Here is a 24,670-nt window from a genome sequence, read left to right as displayed (position 1 = left end):
TCAACCCTGTTACGGTCAACCCTGTTACAGTCAACCCTGTTACAGTCAACCCTGTTACAGTCAACCCTGTTACGGTCAACCCTGGTACGGTCAACCCTGTTACGGTCAACCCTGTTACGGTCAACCCTGTTACGGTCAACCCTGTTACAGTCAACCCTGTTACAGTCAACCCTGTCACGGTCAACCCTGTTACGGTCAACCCTGTTACGGTCAACCCTGTTACGGTCAACCCTGTTACAGTCAACCCTGTTACAGTCAACCCTGTTATTTTATTTGACACTTACTCTAGTCATGTTTTTAGTTAACCTCTTTACAGTGGAGGCTGCTGTGGGGAGGACGGCTCATGATAAAGGCAGGAAACCATGTGTTGGATGATGTTGATGCCTTTACACTTATTCCTCTCCAGCCATTACCACGTGATCATCCTCCCTAATTAAGGTGCCACCAGCCTCCTGTGGCTCTTTATGACACAATGTTACAATTAAATCTGATCTAAAGTGTTTTTGAGACCAAAAAGTTACAATTCTCAAAAGGTCCTGAACTAGTGCCACTTTGTTTACATACTCATCTCATATGTATATACTGTACTCGATACCATCTACTGTATCTTGCCTATGCTGCTCTGTACCATCACTCATTCATATATCCTTATGTACATATTCTTTATCCCCTTACACTGTGTACAAGACAGTAGTTTTGGAATTGTTAGTTAGATTACTTGTTGGTTATTACTGCATTGTCGGAACTAGTAGCACAAGCATTTCGCTACACTCGCATTAACATCTGCTAACCATCTGTATGTGACAAATAAAATTGAATTTGATTTGATTTGATTAGTGCAACCATCCTCATAATACAAAAAAAAGTACCATCTTTATTTCAGGTAGGCTACCCTAAGAATGGGTCAACCGGAGGAAGACATTTATATAAATTGCTCAACAGCATTCACTATGATCTGACAGAGCTGGCCTAGTTGGAACCCAAGCCTGCACACTCAGTGGTCCTCAACCGGAGAGTCAGACGGTGACCATTGATCTTCTGATTGTGTTAGACTGCCATCTAGTGAGGATTCTCTAGAATGACTGCATCTAGTCGTCTAGATTGAGTACTGCAGCCTCTCATGCAAAACTGGGCTTGGTGCTGTAGTTAGTGTTGGGACGTTCCATTGCAGTTTGCTATAGATTGATACAGAGAGGGGGAGAGGGAGGGAGGGAGCTCTATCAAAATATGGAGATACAGAATACAGGAAGGGAGAGAGAGGCAGAGAGAGAGAGAGGGAGACAGAGGGAGTGATAGAGGGAGAGAGAAGTGACAAGGGGGTGAGAGAGAAGAAAGAGAGAGGGGGTGATACAAAGAGCGATAGAACGAGAGAGAGAGATACAGAGGGAGACAGGGAGTGATAGAGGCAGAGAGAGAGAGAGAGAGAGAGAGAGAGAGAAAGAGAGAGAGAGAGAGAAGAAAGAGAGAGGGGGTGATACGAAGAGCAATAGAACAAGACAGAGAGATACAGAGGGAGGAGTGTGTGTGATTGCCCTTCCAATATGACAATAGGTATTAGTGCTGTGGTGCCCAGCTCTACTCTAATGGCCTGGACACACAGCTACTCTCTACTGTAGTCACCACACTGCTGGTGGAGCACACACACACACAAACACTTTCAGCACAAACTCACACTTACGCAAATTACATTTAGGAGGAAAAAAATTGACAATTTCTCAAATGATCATAATGTACAACTTGAACATATTCCAGCAGCAATTTCAGGGCTTATTTGATCATGAAGATATGAAGTACATAATCGTTTTTCATAATACAACTATTACATCATAATTCACTGTGACATTTTCACCCTCATATTCTTCATCCATTTCTCATAATGCTGATACCATCTGTCTCATTTGTGCCAGAATCTTCTTCCCAATCATCCACGGCAAAACGAGACAATGTTGGCTTCTAACTGTTGCTTGACATTCTAACTGTTCCTAGACATTCTAACTATTCCTAGACATTCTAACTGTTCCTAGACATTCTAACGGTTCCTTAACATTCTAAATGTTCCTAGACATTCTAACTGTTCCTAGACATTCTAACTGTTCCTAGACATTCTAACTGTTCCTAGACATTCTAAATGTTCCTAGACATTCTAACTGTTCCTAGACATTCTAACTGTTCCTAGACATTCTAACTGTTCCTAGACATTCTAACTGTTCCTAGACATTCTAACTGTTCCTAGACATTCTAACTATTCCTAGACATTCTAAATGTTCCTAGACATTCGAACTGTTCCTAGACATTCTAACTGTTCCTAGACATTCTAAATGTTCCTAGACATTCTAACTGTTCCTAGACATTCTAACTGTTCCTAGACATTCTAACTGTTCCTAGACATTCTAACTATTCCTAGACATTCTAAATGTTCCTAGACATTCGAACTGTTCCTAGACATTCTAACTGTTCCTAGACATTCTAACTGTTCCTAGACATTCTAAATGTTCCTAGACATTCTAAACGTTCCTTGATATTGCATTCTAAATGTTCTAAAGCAGGAGTCTCATGTAACCCCTGCTTTAAGCAGTATTTAAACTGTATTACTACGCTGGCTGTTTAAATCCAAGCAATGCCTTTATCTTCTGTTGGAACCCAAGTCCTGCTGGGTAGATCCAAACAGAAAGAACAGCTGGCCAAGAACCCAAAACATCTGCAAGAGGAGAATATAGAAATAGAATGGATAGAATAAAAATGAGGTGTGAGGTTGACCATGAGGTTAGATTTGAACAGTTAGGAGGCAAAATGAGATGTGAGATTGACCATGAGGTTAGATTTTAACAGTGAGGAGGCAAAATGAGGTGTGAGGTTGACCATGAGGTTAGATTTTAACAGTTAGGAGGCAACATGAGATGTGAGATTGACCATGAGGTTAGATTTTAACAGTGAGGAGGCAAAATTAGATGTGAGATTGACCATGAGGTTAGATTTTAACAGTTAGGAGGCAAAATGAGATGTGAGATTGACCATGAGGTTAGATTTTAACAGTGAGGAGGCAAAATGAGGTGTGAGATTGACCATGAGGTGAGATTTTAACAGTTAGGAGGCAAAATGAGATGTGAGATTGACCATGAGGTTAGATTTTAACAGTGAGGAGGCAAAATGAGGTGTAAGGTTGACCATGAGGTTAGATTTTAACAGTGAGGAGGCATAGGAGGAAGATGTGCTTTATCTTGCCATTGTGAGGCTTTTTATTTGCTAAGTGAGGATAAATGAGCCGGGGAACTGTACAATTACTTACAAAATCAAATAGGACGATGAACAGAAAGGCAGGTCTAATAAACTGACATGATTAACATAAAACTCTAACAGAAGACCACCAGGGCTTCATTTCCTGTAAAGCCAGCAGCATGCCACCCTGTTATATGTCTGTCTTGCCTGTCTCTCTCAAACAATGGCTTGCTTCTTGTAGCAATACCCATTACCCAGAATGCATCGCAAACCCTACTAATTACCTAATTGACAATCAACTTCAATGACGGTATGAAAATGGAACACAAACACATTCAGGTCATAAACATACATGTTACCACCAAACCACACTTTCAATAATGGTGTTCACATGATTTAAAACAACAAAATTCGTCCCCCGGGAATAAGCTACTACCACAATAACCCTTACCGTAAAAACCCTTACCGTAAAAACCCTTACCGTAAAAACCCTTGCCTCCATTTGACGTCACAACTATGAGCAGGAAATGGACCAAACCCACTTGCATCAATGAGTCAATAAAAGATAATCGTCGACATTTATTTTGTTCTACTATACCTGGACCTTGTGATCTCCCTTTCCTCTTTCTGACATCTCCTCTCCATCGCTCCCTTTCCTCTTTCTGACATCTCCTCCTCTCTAACCCTCCCTTTCCTCTTTCTGGCATCTCCTCCTCTCTATCCCTCCCTTTCCTCTTTCTGGCATCTCCTCCTCTCTAACCCTCCCTTTCCTCTTTCTGGCATCTCCTCTCTATCCCTCCCTTTCCTCTTTCTGACATCTCCTCTCTATCGCTCCCTTTCCTCTTTCTGACATCTCCTCTCTATCCCTCCCTTTCCTCTTTCTGACATCTCCTCCTCTCTATCCCTCCCTTTCCTCTTTCTGGCATCTCCTCCTCTCTAACCCTCCCTTTCCTTTTTCTGGCATCTCCTCCTCTCTATCCCTCCCTTTCCTCTTTCTGGCATCTCCTCCTCTCTATCCCTCCCTTTCCTCTTTCTGGCATCTCCTCCTCTCTATCCCTCCCTTTCCTCTTTCTGGCATCTCCTCCTCTCTAACCCTCCCTTTCCTCTTTCTGACATCTCCTCTCTATTACTCCCTTTCCTCTTTCTGACATCTCCTCTCTATCCCTCCCTTTCCTCTTTCTGACATCTCCTCTCTATCCCTCCCTTTCCTCTTTCTGACATCTCCTCTCTATCCCTCCCTTTCCTCTTTCTGGCATCTCCTCTCTATCCCTCCCTTTCCTCTTTCTGACATCTCTTCTCTATCCCTCCCTTTCCTCTTTCTGACATCTCCTCCTCTCTATCCCTCCCTTTCCTCTTTCTGGCATCTCCTCTCTATCCCTCCCTTTCCTCTTTCTGGCATCTCCTCTCTATCCCTCCCTTTCCTCTTTCTGACATCTCCTCTCTATCCCTCCCTTTCCTCTTTCTGACATCTCCTCTCTATCCCTCCATTTCCTCTTTCTGGCATCTCCTCCTCTCCATCCCTCATTTTCTACTAGTCCCATCGCTCTATTCCTTTAATCTGAAATGTTGAGGATTAAAAAGGCATCCCGTTTCCCCTCTAATTCCCCCCCCCCTCCCTCTCAATTCTGTCAAACTGGTGATTTGCAGAGTGAGTGAGTGAGTGAGGAAAAGAACGATAAAGGGCTGATATTGACTAAATTGAGGGTAATCAAGGGAACATAAATGGAGTGAAAGAGAGAGAGAGAGAGAGAGAGAGAGAGAGAGAGAGAGAGAGAGGGAGAGAGAGAGAGAGAGAAATAAACCGACTATAGAATCACCTTGCTCTCCTAATTTATCCTGCCGGTAGCACCATGTGTGAGGGTTCCCACCAATTCAAGGAGCGTTGACCAGAGACACATGGCGACCGCATGGCAACCTAGTCTCTCAATAGACCAATCGAATCATTGATTCAGCAGTTAGGAGGACCTCATTGGCTGGATTATTATCTTGATTATCATCAACATCAGTAGTGTTCTATTGGTGGCTGAAGAGCTCAATTCTGGGATAGATTAGAACTTTAGGTTTGGGCCGGGACTTTGGCTGGAGAGTTTATGTAATAGCTAACTGGAGAGAGGGAGGGAGAGAGGAGAGGGACGGGGCACGGGACAGAGGGAAAGAGAGGGGGAGGAGAGGAGGACTCAGAGAGAAAGAAAAGCTGATGGGAAATAAGAGAAGCAAAATGAGGAAGGTAAGGGATTATTCCTCAATTATTTACTGTCGTTTAGATTATATGGGTATTTAGTATTGGAGATCTATTGATTCTATAGATGTGAGAGAGACAGACATGTTTTCTTTTTTTACTGTAGGCGGTGTGAAAGTTACCTTTCTAAGACTTGCAATGTGCATGACTTCAAAAAAATCTACATTGTTTCTTGAACATTGACTGTTAGCTGAATCAGAAATATCATTTTTTAAATGTTTATTAGCATTGACGACACTGAGTTGACTGTACAGAATATTGGTTCATACACGCTGCTAGGAACGACTGAAACCAGGAAGCATTGCTACTTTAGTGATCTGGTCTACAGCCTAGTGTGTCTTAGAACAATAAGGAACAGGGCTGAACAACTGCTTCACTCACCTGCCATTTTTATTGGCTGAACACACTTTTTCTGATCATTCTGATTGGTTGGCATGTGGTTGGTTAATCAATCTGATTGGTTCCCCTCCCTAAGGGGGTATTGCCCTCGGAGGGGAGCGGAGCCCCATTGGCTGCGGCGGCAATGCCGGGGGGTGTGGGGGCCCTGGAGGAAGAAGAGGAGGAAGATGAAAGGAGAAGAGTGTTTGAGGAGCCGTTGTGTGCTGTGGTCCAGAACTGCACCGTTCTACACAACATCGTGGGCCCCGCCTGCATCTTCCTCAGAGAGGCGTTCATTCAGAGCCAGCTCGTATGTAACCTTACAGAGATACACACACACACACACACACACACACACACACACACACACTCTAAAGTAAACATACATACTGATATAATAGTCATCCATTTATCGATTTTAGACATTTTGTCTGAACAAATCACCAGTTCTCTGTGATCCTTGACAAACTTTTAAAAGAGTGTAACACCATATCAGCTTGTACGTTCACCAAGATCTTACATCAATCCCATAATATCATTACCATCATGATCCCTTCATCAAACGTCACCCTGTCCACAGCTCTGATCCTATCCACAGCTCTGATCCTATCCACTCACCACCCTGTCCACAGCTATGATCCTATCCACTCACCACCCTGTCCACAGCTCTGATCCTATCCACTCACCACCCTGTCCACAGCTCTGATCCTACCAACTCACCACCCTGTCCACAGCTCTGATCCTATCCACTCACCACCCTGTCCACAGCTCTGATCCTATCCTCAGCTCTGATCCTATCCCCTCACCACCCTGTCCACAACTCTGATCCTATCCTCAGCTCTGATCCTATCCCCTCACCACCCTGTCCACAACTCTGATCCTATTCACAGCTCTGATCCTGTCCACAGCTCTGATCATATCCACTCACCACCCTATCCACAGCAATGATCATATCCACTCACCACCCTGTCCACAGGTCTGATCCTATCCACTCACCACCCTGTCCACAGCTCTGATCCTATCCACTCACCACCCTATACACAGCTCTGATCCTATCCACTCATCACCCTGTCCACAGCTCTGATCGATCCTACCCACAGCTCTGATCCTATCCACAGCTCTGATCCTATCCACTCACCACCCGGTCCACAGCTCTGATCCTATCCACAGCTCTGATCCTATCCACTCACCACTTTGTCCACAGCTCTGATTCTATTCCACAGCTTTGATCCTATCCACCCACCACCCTATCCACAGCTCTGATCCTATCCACAGCTCTGATCCTATCCACAGCTCTGATACTATCCACTCAATATTAGGTTATATTTCTATGACACCAGCATCACCCCTGTGACATCGTCATCACCATTACATTCTGAGCAGCATGATTGGAGGAAACCACTTCTACATCATCTCCACCAAAGACCATCTGCCAACCCTGTGAGTGTCTCATATCCATTGAATCTGCTATGAATCGTTGTTAGTATATTTACTTTACATATAGAGCACCGTGCAACATTATTTTAGCAAGCAACACGTTCAATGGTATACCACATCCTGCTGTGTTTTATGTCAGAATCTCCCATCGTGAAGTGGGAATAATACTGTGAAATTGTAACAATGATGATAATGTCCAATTAGTGTAAGAGCTGTTTGAAAAGAGCACATTGAAAATTCAGCTTGTTTTGCATGGGTGGATTTTTGGCCTGCCTGGCGACATCACCAGTTGATTTAAGTTAATAGACCAATAGCAAAGGGAGATTCAAACCTCACTGCCAATAACAGCTATTCTTCAGGTTACATTTGCCTCCCATTTGTCTCAATGTCTTGCTCAGACCACTCCCAGACTTTCCTAGCAAGTGTATTGCTTGAGAAACGTAATTTAGCTAAAAAGCCACTTTTTGATCATTTTAATTAAAAACAATTACAGTAAGGGATACTTCGGGATTTTTGCACTTCCCAAGAGTTAGATGAACTTGTGTATACCATTTTTATGTCTGCATGCAGTTTGAAGGAAGCAATGACTGCATGCTAGCTGTACCTGTAGACTTCCAGCCATTGCTCTAACACTACTTAGCATTGGCTTGGAAAACTACCTCTAACTTCCTTAATACTGGACGCAGAGACATACAAAAAAAAGGTATCCACGAGTTGATCTGACTCTGGGGAAGTAGATAAAGGGAACAGTACCAAAACCCTGAAGGATCCCTTTAATTGATACCCAGAAAGGACTTGATCGAGATAAAATCCTTAAAGTTCCTACGTTTTGAGTAGAACAAACAAAGATAAAAGAGAACGAAGTCCTAGAACAGATTGTTCTGTAGATGTTGTTGAAGTGTGTGGCGATGACATGGTCAGTGCTCAGCCTGTTTCTCAACGTTGTAATTTAGATGATGGATTCATCTCCTGCTCACCGAGCGAGCAGCGTCTGATATGGCCTCTTATTCCAGATGAATGTCTTTGTTCGAGTGAGAAGAGATCATATTGTATCAGTCCCAAGTGGCACACTATTCCCTATTTAGTGCACTACTTTTAACCAGGGCTCTGGTCAAAAGTAGTGCACTACATAGGGAATAGGGTGCCATTTTGTACACATCCATAATCACACACATAGGGGAGTAATTTCCTGATAGCAGCTATGCTAGGCTAATGCTAAGTACTATTAGCCAGGTGTTTTTTCCCCATTTGGGCCAGGTACTTAGAGTAACTGACGAGCTAGCACTTGATAGAGGATCTGTCCTTAGATGAACTGTTGGGGAGAAATATCACATGTGTGGAGATGGTGTGGTTTTGATTCCGTCATTTTGAATTGGAGATGCTTATTAGTGATGGGTATTTCATGAACCAACAGCTTTTTTTGATGAACGATGGAAATCGAATCGCATTAGTGAAAGAGCCGTTCATTTGGCGCCCTGATTTGCATACTGCTGCTACTGCTTTATGAGCTCAAAAACAATGATTATCTGCAGATACGTTACAGCAACATTATCTAACGTTACAACATTATCTAAAGAGGGTGAATCCTCACTGCAGAAACAATACATAGCGGGGACAGCACGTCATTCTGGTCGCTCATTTTAGCAATGCGTAACAAAAATTGCAGCAGATCTACGTTAACACTTTGTCCAGGTAAAAAATGCATTTGAATATGCATCTAACGGTCTGATATAATGGTAGCATACTTTTTTGGGCTTTACGTTAGAGATGTTTCAATGTGTCTGAAGAGCGGTTCGGCAACCAAACGATGCGCCTCACAGAAAAGTTTCAGGAACGCCCATCACTCATGCTGATGGGAGGCCAGCATAGAGGCATGTGGGCAGGGATTGGTCAATTTGAAAGCGATGGACCGTTTGAACCAACCACAGAGTGTAGTACTGCTATCTATACAGGGCTGCCAATCGATCAGATCATTAGAACCTATTCTACAAAGGTTTGACCTAAAAGCTACAAAGGCGAGGAGGGTAAATGGCAGGGATTCGGACCATTTGAACCACTCATGTTATTATGAGTTAGAATGGCATAAGGGTTAATAGTCTATTGATACTGAACACAAAGTACTGGTTATGTAATCCTACAATCCCCTGTTCTCTGAAATGGAGAGGAAAGCTGATCTCATGTCTGAGACCAGTTGGAGGTGTCTGTAGGTCCAGAGTGGATTTATGAGCTATGATGGTGCATATTGCTAGGGATATGAACCTATAAGAGCTATGATGGTGCATATTGCTGGGGATATGAACCTATAAGAGCTATGATGGTGCATATTGCTAGGGATATGAACCTATAAGAGCTATGATGATGCGTATTGCTGGGGATATGAACCTATACGAGCTGTGATGATGCATATTGCTGGGGATATGAACCTATAAGAGCTATGATGATGCGTATTGCTGGGGATATTTACCTATAAGAGCTGTGATGATGCGTATTGCTGGGGATATGAACCAATAAGAGCTATGATGATGCGTATTGCTGGGGATTTGAACCTATAAGTCCAACCAAGCCCCAACACCTTGGTTGGAAGGTGAAAGTCTAAATACAATTGTGTGTGTCTGTGTGTAAACAAGTCGATGAGCATAGTGCCTATCATCATTAGTAATTTATCTTGATGAGCATAGTGCCTATCATTAGTCATTTATCTTGATACTGTTTAGCATACATACAATCTCTCTCCTGTTCACTCTAATCCAATCCTGTTGTATTACTATTCCTGGTGATGTGGTTGTGATGTCATTGGCTGTCAGTCACAGAACAGAGCAGAAGACAGAACACGTGTGAAACAAGGCCATCGGGACACATTCCAAACTCTCCAGCCACCCTAGAAAGCACACGGCCGGGAGGAAATGGGTGTGCTTAGGGTAATTGTTTCAACAAAAGTAGAGAAAAACTCTCAATTGCTGTGAATTAGAACCCATTGTGCATTTAGATTACATCATAGTATTAACACTGACGTTCGGGTCATCATTAAAATGACGTGTTATTAGTCACGTGCTTAGCAGATGTTATTGCGGGTGGAGCAAAAGGCTTGTTTGTGGGTGTAGGGAAATTCTTTCTGACATTCATCAGAAAGAATGACAAAGCTTTTGATATCATTGAGATAAATGATGGACTTTGAGTTTGTGAACGAGAGATGTGTGCCCTTACTTTTAGCAAGCAGATGTTGCTTATTATGGCAGCGTCATCACCTCAGCATCAGTAGAGCTGCGACTATCCTCCACCATCCAAACTCAATATCGTACATGCATCCTATAGAAGTATCTCTGGTTTAGGACTCAAAACATTACTGTATTTATTTTTAATTTGTATTTAACCTGTATTTAACTAGGCAAGTCAGTTAAGAACAAACTCTAATTTACAATGACGGTCTACCAAAAGGCTAAAGGCCTCTTCCGGGGACGGGGGCCTGGGATTAAAATAAATAAATGAAAACAATATAAATAGGACAAAACACACATCACAACAAGAGACAACACAACACTACATGAAGAGAGACCTAAGACAACAACATAGCAAGGCAGCAACACATGACAACACAGCATGGTAGGAACAAAACATGGTAGCAGCACAAAACATGGTACAAACATTATTGGGCACAGTCAACAGCACAAAGGTCAAGAAGGTAGAGACAACAGTACATCACACTTAGCAGCCACAACTGTCAGTAAGAGTGTCCATGATTGAGTCTTCGAATGACATTGAGATAAAACTGTCCAGTTTGAGTGTTTGTTGCAGCACGTTCCAGTCACTAGCTGCAGCAAACTGAAAAGAGGTGTATATCCTATAGAAAACTTCCTGGGTTAGGACTCTTTATTTAGCTAATTATGTCACTTCTGAAGGTAATTGTTTGCACCAGATGTTATTTAGGGGCTTCATAGCAAACGGGTGAATACATAAGAATGGACCACTTTTCAGTAAAGTCTTTTTTTTTCATTTCACTTCACCAGCTTGGACTATTTTGTGAATGTCCATTACATGAAATCCAAATAAAAATCTATTTAAATGACAGGTTGTAATGAAACAAAATAGGAAAAACACTTTTACAAAGCACAGTATCTCTGGTTTAGGAATCAGTACGTTACTGTAACATACAATTGAAGTCGGAAGTTTACATACCATTAGGTCATTGGAGTCATTAAATCTTGTTTTCAACAACTCCACAAATTTCTTGTTAACAAACTATAGCTTTGGCAAGTCGGTTAGGACATCTACTTTGTGCATGACAAGTAATTTTTCCAAAAATTGCTTACAGACAGATTATTTCATTTATATTTCACTGTATCACAATTCCAGTGGGTCAGAAGTTAACATACACTATGTTGACTGCGCCTTTAAACAGCTTGGAAAATTCCAGAAAATTATGTCATGGCTTTAGAAGCTTCTGATAGACAAATTTACATAATTTGAGTCAAGTGGAGGTGTGCCTGTGGATGTATTTCAAGGCCTACCTTCAAACTAAGTGCCTCTTTGCATGACACCATGGGAAAATCAAAATAAGCAATTTCCAAACGCCAGCTACCAGGTTCATCTGTACAAACAATAGTACATAAGTATAAACACCGTGGGACCACGCGGCCATCATACCGCTCAGGAAGAAGACGCCTTCTGTCTCCTAGAGATGAACGTACTTTGGTGCAAAAAGTGCAAATCAATCTCAGAACAACAGCACAGGACCTTGTGAAGATGCTGGAGGAAACAGGTACAAAAGTATCTATATCCACAGTAAAACAAGTCCTATATCAACATAACCTGAATGGCCGCTCAACAAGGAAGAAGCCACTGCTCCAAAACCGCCATAAAAAAGCCAGACTATGGTTTGAAACTGCACATGGGGACAAAGATTCTACTTTTTGGAGAAATGTCCTCTGGTCTGATGAAACAAATATAGAACTGTTTGGCCATTATGACCATTGTTATGTTTGGAGGGAAAAGGGGGAGGCTTGCAAGTCAAAGAACACCATCCCAACCGTGAAGCACGGTGTTGGCAGCATCATGATGTGGGGGTGCTTTGCTGCAGGAGGGACTGGTGCACTTCACAAAATAGATTAAATCATGAGATGGAAAAATATGTGGATATATTGAAGCAACATCTCACGACATCAGTCAGGAAGTTAAAGCTTGGTCACAAATGGCTCTTCCAAATGGACAATGACCCCAAGCATACTTCCAAAGTTGTGGCAAAATTGCTTAAGGACAACAAAGTCAAGGTACTGGAGTGGCCATCAGAAAGCCCTGACCTCAATCCCATAGAAAAATTGTGGGCAGAACTGAAAAAGCGTGTGCGAGCAAGGAGGCCTACAAACCTGACTCAACTCTGTCAGGAGAAATGGGCCAAAATTCACCGAACTTATTGTGGGAAGCTTGTGGAAGGCTACTCGAAACGTTTGACCCAAGTTAAACATTTTAAGGCAATGCTACCAAATACTAATTGAGTGTATGAACATTTCTGACCCACTGGGAATGTGATGAAAAAAATAAAAGCTGAAAAAAAGAATTCTCTCTGCTATTATTCTGACATTTCACATTCTTAAAATAAAGTGGTGATCCTAAATGACCTAATACAGCGAATTTTTACTAAAAAACTGAGTTTAAATGTATTTGGCTAAGGTGTATGTAAACTTCCGACTTCAACTGTATATCCTATAGAAGAATCTCTGGTTTAGGGCTCAATACGTTACTGTAACATATATCCTATAGAAGAATCTCTGGTTTAGGACTCAATACGTTACTGTAACATATATCCTATAGAAGAATCTCTGGTTTAGGGCTCAATACGTTACTGTAACATATATCCTATAGAAGAATCTCTGGTTTAGGGCTCAATACGTTACTGTAACATATATCCTATAGAAGAATCTCTGGTTTAGGGCTCAATACGTTACTGTAACATATATCCTATAGAAGAATCTCTGGTTTAGGACTCAATACGTTACTGTAACATATATCCTATAGAAGAATCTCTGGTTTAGGGCTCAATACGTTACTGTAACATATATCCTATAGAAGTATCTATGGTTTAGGACTGAGGATGTACAGGCTTGGTGATATTAAAAAAGGTTTTTTGAGTGCATGCATGCGTATGTGCACGTGTTCCTCTCTTGTACTAAACACCCCAAATCTCCTCATCTCCATTTGTGGCCCGGCAACTCTATCCTGTAATCTGTTTGAACTATGACCCTTGGCTGCATGGCAACTCTGACCCTGTAATCTGTTTTGACCTATGACCCTGGCTGCATGGCAACTCTGACCCTGTAATCTGTTTTGACCTTTGACCCTGGCTGCATGGCAACTTTGGCCCTGTAATCTGTTTGACCTACGACCCTGGCTGCATGGCAACTTTGGCCCTGTAATCTGTTTGACCTATGACCCTGGCTGCATGGCAACTCTGGCCCTGTAATCTGTTTTGACCTATAACCGTGGCTGCATGGCAACTCTGGCCCTGTAATCTGTTTGACCTATGACCCTGGCTGCATGATGAAATGTTATTTGTCACATGAATGAAATATTATTTGTAACATGCTTAGTAAACAACAAGTAGACTAACAGTGAAATGCATACCTGGTCACTGGCAGAACCCTGTGTGTGTGTGTGTGTGTGTGTGTGTGTGTGTGTGTGTGTGTGTGTGTGTGTGTGTGTGTGTGTGTGTGTGTGTGTCCAGTCATTGGCAGAACCTACTGTGTGTTTGAGACTGACTACAGTCAGATTGCACAACATCACTGATTACTCTACAAATCCCCTTGCAACAAACTGATCCCCTCTAACACGCTGCCTGTGTCTACCTCACACTGACTACATCCCAAATGGCACCCTTTTCCCATATAGTACACTGCTTTGGATTGATGGGCCCTGGTCAAAGTAGTGCACTATACATGGAATAGGGTGCCATTTGGGACATGACGGCTTCGATGTAGCCTACCACTGACAGACAGAGCAGTGCAGCCAATCACAGGGGACGGAATAGGACTGTGTTGAGCGAACTGAGGGGTTGCAAAAGCCAGTTAGATCACATGCTGTGTAATCCTGTAACAAATCGCCGGTCTGGCTGCGTAACATGAATTGAAGGGGTTTTAGAGATGAGGGAGGGAGAGAGAGAGGGAGGCAACATGCGTGAGAGAGAAGTGAATGAATCCTCTGTATTTAAGATTATGCCATCTCTCACTCTAAAATGATTCCCTATCAAGTCCATATCTATTGAGTCCATATCTAATGATTCCATATCAAATGAGTCCATATGAAATGAGTCCATATGAAATGAGTCCATATCTAATGAGTCCATATGAAATGAGTCCATATCTAATGAGTCCATATCTAATGAGTCCATATCTAATGAGTCCATATCTAATGATTCCATATCTAATGATTCCATATCTAATGAGTCCATATGAAATGAGTCCATATTAAATGAGTCCATATGAAATGAGCATATCAAATGATTCCCTATCAAATGAGTCCATATCAAATGATTCCATATCAAATGAGTCCATATCAAATGAGTCCATATGAAATGAGACCATATGAAATGAGTCCATATGAAATGAGTCCATATCTAATGAGTCCACATGAAATGAGTCCATATCTAATGAGTCCATATCAAATGAGTCCATATCTAATGAGTCCATATCTAATGAGTCCATATCTAATGATTCCATATCTAATGATTCCATATCTAATGAGTCCATATGAAATGAGTCCATATGAAATGAGCATATCAAATGATTCCCTATCTAATGAGTCCATATCAAATGAGTCCCTATCAAATGAGTCCATATCAAATGATTCCCTATCTAATGAGTCCATATCAAATGATTCCCTATCAAATGAGTCCATATCAAATGAGTCCCTATCAAATGAGTCCATATCAAATGAGTCCATATCTAATGAGTCCATATCAAATGAGTCCATATCTAATGAGTCCATATCTAATGAGTCCATATCTAATGAGTCCATATCTAATGAGTCAATATCTAATGAGTCCATATCTAATGAGTCCATATCAAATGAGTCCATATCTAATGAGTCCATATCAAATGATTCCCTATCAAATGATTCCCTATCAAATGAGTCCATATCAAATGATTCCCTATCAAATGATTCCCTATCAAATGAGTCCATATCTAATGAGTCCATATCTAATGAGTCCATATCTAATGAGTCCATATCTAATGATTCCCTATCTAATGAGTCCATATCTAATAATTCCCTATCTAATGAGTCCATATCTAATGATTCCCTATCTAATGAGTCCATATCTAATGAGTCCATATCTAATGAGTCCATATCTAATGATTCCCTATCTAATGAGTTCATATCTAATGATTCCTTATCTAATGAGTCCATATCTAATGAGTCCATATCTAATGAGTCCATATGAAATGATTCCCTATCTAATGAGTCCATATGAAATGATTCCCTATCTAATGAGTCCATATGAAATGATTCCCTATCTTCTGAGTCCATATGAAATGATTCCCTATCTAATGAGTCCATATGAAATGATTCCCTATCTAATGAGTCCATATCTAATGAGTCCATATCTAATGAGTCCATATCAAATGATTCCCTATCAAATGAGTCCATATCTAATGAGTCCATATCAAATGATTCCCTATCTAATGAGTCCATATGAAATGAGTCCATATCAAATGCTTTACTTCCTGTCCAGTTCAGTCCGCAACATTCAGATGGAGCTAAATCAAAGATGTGCAGTTCTCTTGGTTTTTATGAGGATGTTTCTCTGTCAGCCATTGTGTGTGTGTGTGTATTTCTGTTCATCTACACTACAGTATATTCAGGGTCCTTATCGTTGTGTGTGTGTCTGTGTCCGTGCGAGCTAACACACTGTGTCTGTCACTCTGTGTGTGTCCCCTCCAATCTGAAAACCTGCAGGACAGAGACCTACGGCCAGAAGAGATTGAAGGTACAGATATAAGAGACATTACACAGAGTCAGTCAACACCATCATCTTCCCTCTCCTTCCCTGTTTCTCTCAGTCAACACGGGCATCCTCCCTCTGTCCCTGTTTCTCTCAGTCAACACCGTCATCCTCCCTCTGTCCTTGTTTCTCTCAGTCAACACCATTATCCTCCCCCTGTCCCTGTTTTCTCAGTCAACACCACCATCCTCCCTCTGTCCCTGTTTCTCTCAGTCAACACCGTCATCCTCCCCCTGTCCCTGTTTCTCTCAGTCAACACCACCATCCTCCCTCTCCTTCCCTGTTTCTCTCAGTCAACACCACCATCCTCCCTCTCACCCTGTTTCTCTCAGTCAACACCGTCATCCTCCCCCTGTCCCTGTTTCTCTCAGTCAACACCACCATCCTCCCTCTCCTTCCCTGTTTCTCTCAGTCAACACTACCATCCTCCCTCTCCTTCCCTGTTTCTCTCAGTCAACACCACCATCCTCCCTCTCACCCTGTTTCTCTCTCCATCTTCCTGTCTTTTCCATACATACTCATATTTTCAACATACTGTATTTACTCCCAGACAACACCAATGAATCCCAGTGTTCTGGCTCTACTGTGTTGTCCTCCCTCAAACTGAAAGATACTTTGATGTGGCTGCAGGTGTTTCCACCGCTCATACAGGAGTAATAGAGACCTTGTTCACAATTATATTTTTAAAAATATGTATCAGGGGGGCTGCAGCACCCTCATCCCTCCTACTTCCTGCAGCTATGGGTGTGGCTTGTCGTCAGAGCCTAAAATGAATATAAGAAACCATGTCTATTTTTCTCATTTCTATTCAACACCCCCCCGCTCTCCTCTCCCCGCATCCACCTCTCCTCACCCGTATCTACCCCTCTCTCCTCCCATTCCCCTATCCACCTCTCCTCACCCGTATCTACCCCTCTCTCCTCTCCCACATCCCCCTCCTCCCTGTGCAGAGCTAAAGGAGGCGTTCGGGGAGTTTGATAAGGATAAAGATGGCTACATCAGCTGTAAGGAACTGGGAGAGTGCATGAGGACTATGGGGTACATGCCCACAGAGATGGAGCTCATCGAACTCAGCCAGAACATCTGTGAGTCACACACACACACACACACACACACACACACACACACACATTAACCAGAGAAAGCGAGGGCATACCCTCTGTGTATAGTATTTGAAGCTCTTCATCACCCCTGTGACCATTTCTGTAATGACTCTTGTTTCCATCTAGGTGGCGGCAGAGTGGACTTTGAGGACTTTGTGGAGCTGATGGGTCCTAAAATGTTGGCAGAGACAGCAGACATGATAGGAGTGAAGGAGCTCAGGGATGCTTTCAAAGAAGTACGGAGAGACAATATTAATCATATTATATCTGTTTATAATGTTATTTTCTCTTAACCTGTTCTTTCTATCCATTTAATCTCCTCTCCCCCTTCCTTTCTACGACACTCTTACCCTTTTTCTGTCCCTCACTCCCTCACCTCACTTTACTTCCTCCTGTCCTCCTCCTCCTCCTCGTCCTTCTTCTTCTCCAGTTTGACTCTAACGGGGATGGTCAGATAAGCCTGGCTGAACTGAAGGAGGCCATGAAAAAGCTGGTGGGGGAGCAGCTCAACCAACCAGAGATCGACGAGATCCTCCGAGATGTCGACCTCAACGGGGACGGCTTGCTCGACTTTGAGGGTGAGGGGAGAGTGTGGGGTGAGGGGGAGAAGGTGAGGGGAGAGTGGGAGGAGAAAAGGAGACGATTTGGTGAACTTGAAAGGGGAGAGAGGGTGAGTGAGGAGGAAGAAAGGAGGGAAGGGAGTGGGAGGAAAGGGTGTGGAGAGGCGTAGAAAGAAACTAAGAGAAAGAAGGAGAGAGGGGATAAGGGGATAACTAATGGATCAGAGAGGAAATGTGACATGAGATATGATGAAGGTTGCTCTACACTACAACACTATGTTCACTCTGTTTCACCATACTAAACTCACAATGCTGTGACAACAATGCTTACCATGTTGTCACTATTCTATTACTCACCATGTTGTCACTATTCTGTTACTCACCATGTTGTCACTATTCTATTACTCACCATGTTGTCACTATTCTAATACTCACCATGTTGTCACTATTCTAATACTCACCATGTTGTCACTATACTAACACTCACCATGTTGTCACTATTCTAATACTCACCATGTTGTCACTATACTAACACTCACCATGTTGTCACTATACTAATACTCACCATGCTGTCACTACTCTAATACTCACCATGTTGTCACTACTCTAATACTCACCATGTTGTCACTATTCTATTACTCACCATGTTGTCACTATTCTAATACTCACCATGTTGTCACTATTCTAATACTCACCATGTTGTCACTATACTAACACTCACCATGTTGTCACTATTCTAATACTCACCATGTTGTCACTATTCTAATACTCACCATGTTGTCACTATACTAACACTCACCATGTTGTCACTATTCTATTACTCACCATGTTGTCACTATTCTAATACTCACCATGTTGTCACTATTCTAATACTCACCATGTTGTCACTATTCTAATACTCACCATGTTGTCACTATTCTAATACTCACCATGTTGTCACTATGCTAACACTCACCATGTTGTCACTACACTATTACTCACCATGTTGTCACTATACTAATACTCACCATGTTGTCACTATACTAATACTCACCATGTTGTCACTACACTAATCTCACCATGTTGTCACTATGCTAATACTCACCATGTTGTCACTACACTATTACTCACCATGTTGTCACTATACTAATACTCACCATGTTGTCACTATGCTAATACTCACCATGTTGTCACTACACTAATACTCACCATGTTGTCACTATGCTAATACTCACCATGTTGTCACTATTCTATTACTCATTGTGTTGTCACTATGCTAATACTCACCATGCTGTCACTATACTAATACTCACCATGTTGTCACTATGCTAATACTCACCATGTTGTCACTATACTAATACTCACCATGTTGTCACTATGCTAATACTCACCATGTTGTCACTATTCTAATACTCACCATGTTGTCACTATTCTAATACTCACCATGTTGTCACTATACTAATACTCACCATGTTGTCACTATGCTAATACTCACCATGTTGTCACTACACTATTACTCACCATGTTGTCACTATACTAATCTCACCATGTTGTCACTACACTAATCTCACCATGTTGTCACTATGCTAATACTCACCATGTTGTCACTACACTATTACTCACCATGTTGTCACTATACTAATACTCACCATGTTGTCACTATGCTAATACTCACCATGTTGTCACTACACTAATACTCACCATGTTGTCACTATGCTAATACTCACCATGCTGTCACTACACTATTACTCACCATGTTGTCACTATACTAATCTCACCATGTTGTCACTACACTAATCTCACCATGTTGTCACTATGCTAATACTCACCATGTTGTCACTACACTATTACTCACCATGTTGTCACTATGCTAATACTCACCATGTTGTCACTATTCTATTACTCATTGTGTTGTCACTATGCTAATACTCACCATGCTGTCACTATACTAATACTCACCATGTTGTCACTATGCTAATACTCACCATGTTGTCACTATACTAATACTCACCATGTTGTCACTACACTAATACTCACCATGTTGTCACTATTCTAATACTCACCATGTTGTCACTACACTATTACTCACCATGTTGTCACTACACTATTACTCACCATGTTGTCACTATACTAATACTCACCATGTTGTCACTACACTAATACTCACCATGTTGTCACTATTCTAATACTCACCATGTTGTCACTACACTATTACTCACCATGTTGTCACTACACTATTACTCACCATGTTGTCACTATTCTATTACTCACCATGTTGTCACTACTCTAATACTCACCATGTTGTCACTATTCTAATACTCACCATGTTGTCACTACACTATTACTCACCATGTTGTCACTACACTAATACTCACCATGTTGTCACTATTCTAATACTCACCATGTTGTCACTATACTAATACTCACCATGTTGTCACTACACTAATACTCACCATGTTGTCACTACACTATTACTCACCATGTTGTCACTACTCTAATACTCACCATGTTGTCACTATTCTAATACTCACCATGTTGTCACTATACTAATACTCACCATGTTGTCACTACACTATTACTCACCATGTTGTCACTACACTAATACTCACCATGTTGTCACTATTCTAATACTCACCATGTTGTCACTATACTAATACTCACCATGTTGTCACTACACTAATACTCACCATGTTGTCACTATTCTAATACTCACCATGTTGTCACTATACTAACACTCACCATGTTGTCACTATACTAATACTCACCATGTTGTCACTATACTAATACTCACCATGTTGTCACTACACTATTACTCACCATGTTGTCACTACTCTAATACTCACCATGTTGTCACTACACTATTACTCACCATGTTGTCACTATGCTAATACTCACCATGTTGTCACTATACTAATACTCACCATGTTGTCACTATACTAACACTCACCATGTTGTCACTATGCTAATACTCACCATGTTGTCACTATGCTAATACTCACCATGCTGTCACTATACTAATACTCATTGTGTTGTCACTATGCTAATACTCACCATGTTGTCACTACACTATTACTCACCATGTTGTCACTATGCTAATACTCACCATGCTGTCACTATACTAATACTCACCATGCTGTCACTATACTAATACTCACCATGCTGTCACTATACTAATACTCACCATGCTGTCACTATACTAATACTCATTGTGTTGTCACTATGCTAATACTCACCATGTTGTCACTACACTATTACTCACCATGTTGTCACTACACTAATACTCACCATGTTGTCACTATGCTAATACTCACCATGCTGTCACTATACTATTACTCACCATGTTGTCACTATGCTAATACTCACCATGTTGTCACTATGCTAATACTCACCATGTTGTCACTATACTAACACTCACCATGCTGTCACTACACTAATGCTCACCATGTTGTCACTATTCTATTACTCACCATGTTGTCACTACACTAATACTCATTGTGTTGTCACTATTCTATTACTCACCATGTTGTCACAATATTAATAGTCACAATGTTGTTACTATATTAATACTGACCATGTTGTCACTATGCTAATACTCACCATGTTGTCACTACACTAATCTCACCATGTTGTCACTATGCTAATACTCACCATGTTGTCACTACACTAATCTCACCATGTTGTCACTATACTAATACTCACCATGTTGTCACTACACTAATACTCACCATGTTGTCACTACTCTATTACTCACCATGTTGTCACTACTCTATTACTCACCATGTTGTCACTATGCTAATACTCACCATGTTGTCACTATACTAACACTCACCATGTTGTCACTACACTAATACTCACCATGCTGTCACTACTCTAATACTCACCATGTTGTCACTATTCTATTACTCACTGTGTTGTCACTATGCTAATACTCACCATGTTGTCACTATACTAACACTCACCATGTTGTCACTACACTAATACTCACCATGCTGTCACTACTCTAATACTCACCATGTTGTCACTACACTAATACTCACCATGCTGTCACTACTCTAATACTCACCATGTTGTCACTACTCTATTACTCACCATGTTGTCACTACTCTATTACTCACCATGTTGTCACTATGCTATTACTCACCATGTTGTCACTATACTAACACTCACCATGTTGTCACTACACTAATACTCACCATGCTGTCACTACTCTAATACTCACCATGTTGTCACTACTCTATTACTCACCATGTTGTCACTACTCTATTACTCACCATGTTGTCACTATGCTAATACTCACCATGTTGTCACTATACTAACACTCACCATGTTGTCACTACACTAATACTCACCATGCTGTCACTACTCTAATACTCACCATGTTGTCACTATTCTATTACTCACCATGTTGTCACTACACTAATACTCACTGTGTTGTCAATATTCTAATACTCACCATGTTGGCACCAAACTCACCATGTTGTCACTATTCTATTACTCACCATGTTGTCACTACACTAATACTCACTGTGTTGTCAATATTCTAATACTCACCATGTTGGCACCAAACTCACCATGTTGTCACTACACTAATACTCACTGTGTTGTCACTATTCTAATACTCACCATGTTGTCACCAAACTCACCATGTTGTCACTATTCTATTACTCACCATGTTGTCACTACACTAATACTCACTGTGTTGTCAATATTCTAATACTCACCATGTTGGCACCAAACTCACCATGTTGTCACTACACTAATACTCACTGTGTTGTCACTATTCTAATACTCACCATGTTGTCACCAAACTCACCATGTTGTCACTATTCTAATACTCACCATGTTGTCACTATATTAATACTCACCATGTTGTCACTTTATTAATAATCACCATGTTGTCACTATATTAATACTCACCATGTTGTCACTATATTAATACTCACTGTGTTGTCACTACACTAATACTCACTGTGTTGTCACTATTCTAATACTCACCATGTTGTCACCAAACTCACCATGTTGTCACAATACTAATACTCACCATATTGTCACTATACTACTACTCACAGTGTTGTCACTATACTAATACTCACAGTGTTGTCACTATACTAATAATCACTATGTTGTCACCATACTAATAAATAATGTAGCTCATATTTTGTGTTCTTTCCACAGAGTTTGTCAGGATGATGTCTCGCTGACTCTCCTGGCCAGAAGACCGTGATGACATGACTTTAAGAGACTAGTAAACAACAAAACCTCCTCTGTTAGATGTTATGGACCAGTCCTCAGTATGTTGTTGTACATGTAATTACAGTATTATTGATGTACAAATATTTCATGTTGTTTTTAGGGTATTTGTTCTTACTTTTTTTCATTGCTATACAACAATCCCTCCTAATACTGTATGTTTTTGTTGTTTAACTGTAACACTAATGATAATAATAATAATATTTGTAAAGTGCTTTTCGTGTATTATGTTCAGTGCTACACTATGTTATCAGCTAGTATTGCTTTTGTATAGTTTCAGCCAGTCATTTTAAAAGTAGTGCTCACGAGCAAAAATGGGTCCCCTTAAATGTGTATTACAGCATCCATTTTGTATTCCTACAAAATATCCATATATATATATATATATATATATATATATATATACACACACACACACACACACACACAGTTGAAGTCGGAAGTTTACATACACTTAGGTTGGAGTCATTAAAACTCATTTTTCAACCACTCCACAAATTTCTTGTTTATGAATTTTGGCACATTCCTCCTTACAGAACTGGTGTAACTGAGTCAGGTTTGTAGGCCTCCTTGCTCGCACACGCTTTTTCAGTTCTGCCCACAATTTTCCTATAGGATTGAGGTCAGGGCTTTATGATGGCCACTCCAATACCTTGACTTTGTTGTCCTTAAACCATTTTGCCACAGCTTTGGAAGTATGCTTGGGGTCGTTGTCCATTTGGATGACCCATTTGCGACTAAGCTTTAACATCCTGTCTGATGTCTTGAGATGTTGCTTTAATATAGCCACATATTTTTCATCCCTCATGATGCTATCTATTTTGTGAAGTGCACCCGTCCCTCCTGCAGCAAAGCACCCCTACAACATGATGCTGCCACCCCCGTGCTTCACGGTTGGGACTGTGTTCTTCGGCTTGCAAGCCTCCCCTTTTTCCCTCCAAACATAACGATGGTCATTGTGGCCAAACAGTTCTATTTTTGTTTCATCAGACCAGAGGACATTTCTCCAAAAAGTATGATCTTTGTCCCCATGTGCAGTTGCAAACCGTAGTCTGGCTTTTTTATGGCGGTTTTGGAGCGGTGGCTTCTTCCTTGCTAAGCAGCCTTTCAGGTTATGTCGATATAGGACTCGTTTTACTGTGGATATAGATACTTTTGTACCTGTTTCCTCCAGCATCTTCACAAGGTCCTTTTGCTGTTGTTCTGGGATTGATTTGCACTTTTACGTTCATCTTTAGGAGACAGAACGCATCTCCTTCCTTAGCGGTTTAACGGCTGCGTTGTCCCATGGTGTTTATACTTGCTTTCTATTGTTTGTACAGAGGAACGTGGCACCGTCAGGCATTTGGAAATTGCTCCCAAGGATGAACCAGACTTGTGGAGGTCTACAATTATTTTTCTGGGGTCTTGGGCGATTTCTTTTGATTTTCCCATGATGTGAAGCAAAGGCACTGATTTTGAAGGTAGGCCTTGAAATACATCCACAGGTTCACCTCCAATTGACTCAAATTATGTCAGT

General features: G+C 41.2%; 1 protein-coding gene across 2 annotated transcripts in view; it reads left to right on the top strand.

Annotated features, from left to right (window-relative positions):
* LOC110497222 (calcium-binding protein 2-like) overlaps positions 1-23,362 on the top strand; it is a 41,691-nt gene extending 18,329 nt beyond the window's left edge. Inside the window, exons 3-8 of one of the 2 annotated variants that reach the window (XM_090210116.1) lie at positions 5,931-6,143; positions 16,214-16,244; positions 17,210-17,344; positions 17,489-17,598; positions 17,793-17,940; positions 23,077-23,362. In XM_090210116.1, coding sequence (XP_090066242.1) covers positions 5,931-6,143; positions 16,214-16,244; positions 17,210-17,344; positions 17,489-17,598; positions 17,793-17,940; positions 23,077-23,102 — 663 coding nt within the window. In that variant the 3' untranslated portion in view covers positions 23,103-23,362. The remainder of the gene's footprint in view (positions 1-5,930; positions 6,144-16,213; positions 16,245-17,209; positions 17,345-17,488; positions 17,599-17,792; positions 17,941-23,076) is intronic. The other variant, XM_090210117.1, reaches the window with a different exon arrangement.
* The last annotated feature ends 1,308 nt before the right edge of the window (positions 23,363-24,670 follow it).

The sequence above is a fragment of the Oncorhynchus mykiss genome, chromosome 19 (assembly GCF_057628025.1).
Source record: "Oncorhynchus mykiss isolate SJ-2025 chromosome 19, ASM5762802v1, whole genome shotgun sequence".
Classification (NCBI taxonomy): Eukaryota; Metazoa; Chordata; class Actinopteri; order Salmoniformes; family Salmonidae; genus Oncorhynchus; species Oncorhynchus mykiss.
Note: the sequence above shows the minus strand (reverse complement) of the source record. Positions and strands in the feature narration are given on the sequence as shown.